General features: G+C 32.6%; 1 protein-coding gene across 1 annotated transcript; it reads right to left on the bottom strand.

The window, feature by feature from the left end:
• Positions 1–1,085: 1,085 nt before the first annotated feature.
• LOC113491911 (cysteine proteinase 15A-like) lies at positions 1,086–2,119 on the bottom strand. The gene is made up of 2 exons (XM_026869128.1): positions 1,627–2,119; positions 1,086–1,110 (listed from the first exon to the last, which is right to left on the bottom strand). The coding sequence occupies exons 1-2, from the start codon at positions 1,922–1,924 to the stop codon at positions 1,097–1,099; spliced, it is 312 nt and encodes a 103-aa protein (XP_026724929.1). The 5' UTR covers positions 1,925–2,119; the 3' UTR covers positions 1,086–1,096.
• Between the last annotated feature and the right edge of the window lie 2,650 nt (positions 2,120–4,769).

Below are 4,769 nucleotides of genomic sequence, written 5' to 3'. Positions count from 1 at the left end.
TACGTTGCATACAATATAAAAATGAGATGGTAGATATTTATAAGTTTGTATGAAAATGAATACAAGTTCTAGAGCAGTATTCCCGCGGGCCTCGAGAGATCGTAACTACAAATTGGAAATGGATAGACGTGTATACAGACGATGAAAAGAATGCTGACAATTATCCAGTTAATAGTTATAAACTATATATCATACCTATACAAATGTTCTCTAGTTGGTCTCGCTAACGCTTCATGACTGACAAAAGACAATGTTGGCAATGTCTTCCCCCAAATTCTTCCACGGTTCTCTATCCTGGTCCACATGGAACCAGCTTACGCGCTAGACGTTTAGAATATCCCACTACCGCTTCCTAGGCTGACTAATATTTTTACAATTAGATTAATTGTTATAAATACGGCTTCCAGACTGTCCAGTGAAAGATAACTTAATAAAAACAGGATTTTACAAAGACACTAAGTTGATGGTATACGGTAGAACCTACTTTAAATAAGAACATTGGTCAATTTGAACTTACTAAACTATGCACTTAAGTGCCAGAATTAATAACAAAAAAATGTGTTAAGGCACTGTGCTATAAAAAACTATCAATAGACAATTTATTTTAATAGATAGATAGATAAAGCATTAATTAATATATCCCAGCCTATTAGGAAATATTATTACGCGTAGAAGTACGCTTCTTACTATCTACAGTATCTACGCCATAGTGGCGCCATCTTGTTTGTACTTGGGAGCAAAATTCCGCGGCCATATGCAGAAAATTTCCTTATTAGAACATCCTGCGTCAGTTATACTTGAGGTGAACATAATAGCAATATGCAGCCTGCTCCATGAAGTTTATTCGTTAAATAAGATGGTATGTCAATGTTACATATTAATTCAATCCAAATAAGATTCTAAAATTAAATTCGATGTATCGTTAACTTCGGCCCCGTTTATGATCATAAACTTTACCATGTTTAATAAAAAAAAAACAACAATAACGGTTACTTAAAGTTTTTTTATTATGACATATGAGTATGTACAAAATAATATTTTAATTATATTAACCAATTGTAATTTTTCTGAATACTTAATTTACATTTTGATAAATTTACTGCTTAGCCCCTGAAAAAGAGAAATACAAATTGAAACTAATGTCCATAATATTATATTAACACTATATAAAAAAAAAATATAAAACTTTCACATTACAAACAAACAATTGACGGAATAAATTACTAGGTATTATTTTTTACTTAAATCCTTTTCTCAAAAAGCAAGATTCCGAGTTTGCAACGTAAAACAAAAATGGCCGTGACACAAACAGAATCTAAATGTCAAACAGTGAAGTGATGCTATGATGTCAGTTTAACTCTATTATAATCATAATGTTATGAATGCGTGACGCAACATTAAAGTAGTTTCCTATAATTCCATAAAACTAGTCTTTGTTCTCACATAAAGTTATGACACATTTAAATTGCGACTCTAGGACGTAGGCATAAGATTCATAATAGGAACAAAATAACTTGAGATAAGAGTGACCCATCAAAAACAAACGGAAATTTAAAGTGTTTATTTGGTGATATCTTTTTTATTTTAACATTTTATTAGTTTCAAAATTACTACGTAATTACTTACGGTTCAGTCCAAACATTTGTTTTCGGTCCTCCTCAGTGAAATCAGCGAATTTGTTGATACCGTAGGTCGCGCTTGGGTTTTGTTCGTTCAGCTTGTTTATCTTCTCCAAATTGGCGACGAATGCTTTGAAGTGAACATCCCTGTCGGCATCATCCTTGTACTGTCTGTTGTGGGTTTTTATAAACTCTTCGAAGAGGTTGTGAGCGTCACTCACTTCGTAATGACGCTTCCCCTGAGAATCGGACGCGCTGGCCATTGCGACCGCTGCAAACACCAACACGACACCAACGAAACGCATTTCTACGTGATATTACACTCGTTCCTTTGTTCGTAGTAAAGCTGTGTTGACATTCAACGATAAACGTCGCTTATATACGCCCAGTATGAGCAAATAGTTCTCAAGGATGACGCTTATGACCACAACAGGATGATATGATTGTGTTCAATCGTGCCCCGTGGTGTTACCTGCTATTCCATTTTTATTCAACTTAGTATTTTTTTTCTGAGCTCAATATTGTAAATAAGTTTTCGTTTATAGTCAAACATCTATGATTATACCGTATAACCGTATTTGTTAATTCCGATTAAGAATACGTATTTATATAAAAACTCGGATGCTTAATCGTTTGTCTTCATTAAGTTTCTAACGTTTAAACTCGGCTTTATTTAACCTTGAACAACTAATTAACAAGATCATTAAGTATCACTATAGACAGCAGAACCTATACAATCGGTCAATATTATGTACATACCTACCTAGTTTCAATTATGAATAGAAGTCATCTACTAAACAACAAACGCTCTGAACTATGACACAACTCACAAACATACCATGAAACGATATTATCAGTTATACATACGCCAGTGAATTTCGGAATGTCCCTATAGGGAGTAGTCGTGATAATAAAAAGACATTTGAACAAACTTTTATTATTGTTTTATCGTATTTTTCTCATCCAATCCTTAGTAAACTGTAGTGAAGTTGCAGCTGATTCGCCACTGCTAGCTAACTTCAGGTCAGTAGCTATTTGGTACGATCCCAAATGGAACGGAAATCCTTGTTTTTGTTAGACGCTATTGTTCGATCTTGGTTCTTCAAACTAGATATTAACAAATCGAAAGTTAATCAGGATTAGCTGTAAAATTATACAAGCAATATTATTTGTTCAAAATTAATCAATAACATCGTTACATTGAAATATAGGTATTTTTTTAAAACTTCTACATATTATATTTCGCAAAATTTAATTAAAAAAATATAAAAACTAAGTAAAATTCACAAGTCGTACATAGGTAAACAGGAATGTCAATGTTCTATTCTCATATTTAATTTTCTTATCTTTATCATGCCAATTACCTGTAAATAACCATTCTTTACACCATTAGTCGTCCTAAAGGTAACTCAAGTTCAATAATAGTGTCCGTTTCACTTGTCTACGCCATCATTAAAAAAAAACGGACCACGGTAACGGAAACATATTGTGTGAAACGGCTGTTAGTAACACCAATTTATGAATAAGACAAACGGATCAATTTACATGAACTAATTTTCGATTTGCGAGATTGTTCTATTACGCGAATGGCAAATAAGAAACAAAATTTCGAAACAAAATGTATGGGATTATACCCTTTTTCTATTGTAGGAATGAAGAAAACACGTGTATCAACTAGTGCATTTTTCGGAATAGATTTAAATTGCTTACAGGTCAGAATAGATTTCAGCAGTGTCACAATAAGTTTTAACAGACTGCGGTAATAATGTAGATAAATAATGCTTTAAAAATTGTTCAAGGAACAAAATATGGGCAAAAGAGCGGCACTGTGCCTGTAAAATATTCAAAAATTTGCTGAGATTCGTTTAAAGTTGTTAAATTAAATAGAAGGAAAAATAAAGATTGATGCGATATCACATTTGTGTTGAAAAAATATATATATTTTTTTCAAATCAATTAATGAAATTCGTACTTACATTCGTTCAATAATCAGAGTTTGTAAACCATCAAGCAAAGAATCGCTGAATTCATTAACAAAAATTTTCTTTGAACCTTTATTGCTTCTGTTTGCTTCATTAATTAAAATTAAATTCTGTACAAAAGCTTCGTAGTGCGACACCAAGTCATAAATATCTTCATAAACTTTTCCATAATCTTTCATAAATTTGTTAAAAATCTGCGGCGCTTTATTTAAATCGTAGTATTCCGTATATATCCCAGTGCTACACGTCACTACAACATGCAACATAAAATGAATTACGTGTATTTTCATATTTTTCTAATTCGTCAAGCTAGCCAGAGTGTGTGCATAATTATGACGATTGCAATCTTGATTATGTACAAAATGTATCGTTTACTAAAGAATTTCTGAAACAATGAGTGTGAATGCTCTTGCAGCCTATTATTAAGTTTAAAATATGTGTGTTAATATAATGATGAATATAATAATTTTACGCTTCGATATGTTTGGCTTGGTCTTGGCTCCGTGACACGTGTACGTAAGGTTTCATATTAAACAATCCGCTTCACATCCATGGTCCGACCACACAACCGATTCTTTACAGTTAGCTTTATGTGTCGTCTTTAAAGTATCAAATCATGGTAAAGAATTACTGTCTATTTGTTTATTTACTACCTAGAATGTTAATTATAACATAGTATATCGCTATTCCTCAAGTTGCTTTAGGAGGTGCCCTACTTTTTCGTTTTCCGGATAAAATTAATGAGAAATACTCTCGATCCATTTCCTTATTAACTTCTTTGATAATCATGATACGCACGTTAATAGACTCATACTTTTTTGATTTGTTTACAAGTAACCACGATTCGAATTTCCGTATAATAGAATATTATACCTATTTTAAATATATAATGTACCGTATTTAATGCGAACCAAATCGATTGCTTACAAAAGTATCCATAAAAATGTATGTTTGCCCCTTCAGTTTACCGCCTTCTTTAAACTAAACAACTGCACGCTAGCAAAAATGGAAATACGCGCCTTGCATATCTGTGTCCTTGTATTTGTGGCATCTTGTGTGTACGCAAAAGGGCCACACTACGATCTGAGCAAAACTCCTGAACTATTTGAAAAGTTTGTACGAGACTATAATAGGAACTACCAAAATACCTATGATGCGGTAATTCATT

The sequence above is a fragment of the Trichoplusia ni genome, chromosome 3, assembly GCF_003590095.1.
Source record: "Trichoplusia ni isolate ovarian cell line Hi5 chromosome 3, tn1, whole genome shotgun sequence".
In the NCBI taxonomy this organism is placed as follows: Eukaryota; Metazoa; Arthropoda; class Insecta; order Lepidoptera; family Noctuidae; genus Trichoplusia; species Trichoplusia ni.
The sequence above is the reverse complement of the archived record's forward strand: the minus strand, read 5'-3'. Positions and strand labels throughout refer to the sequence as shown.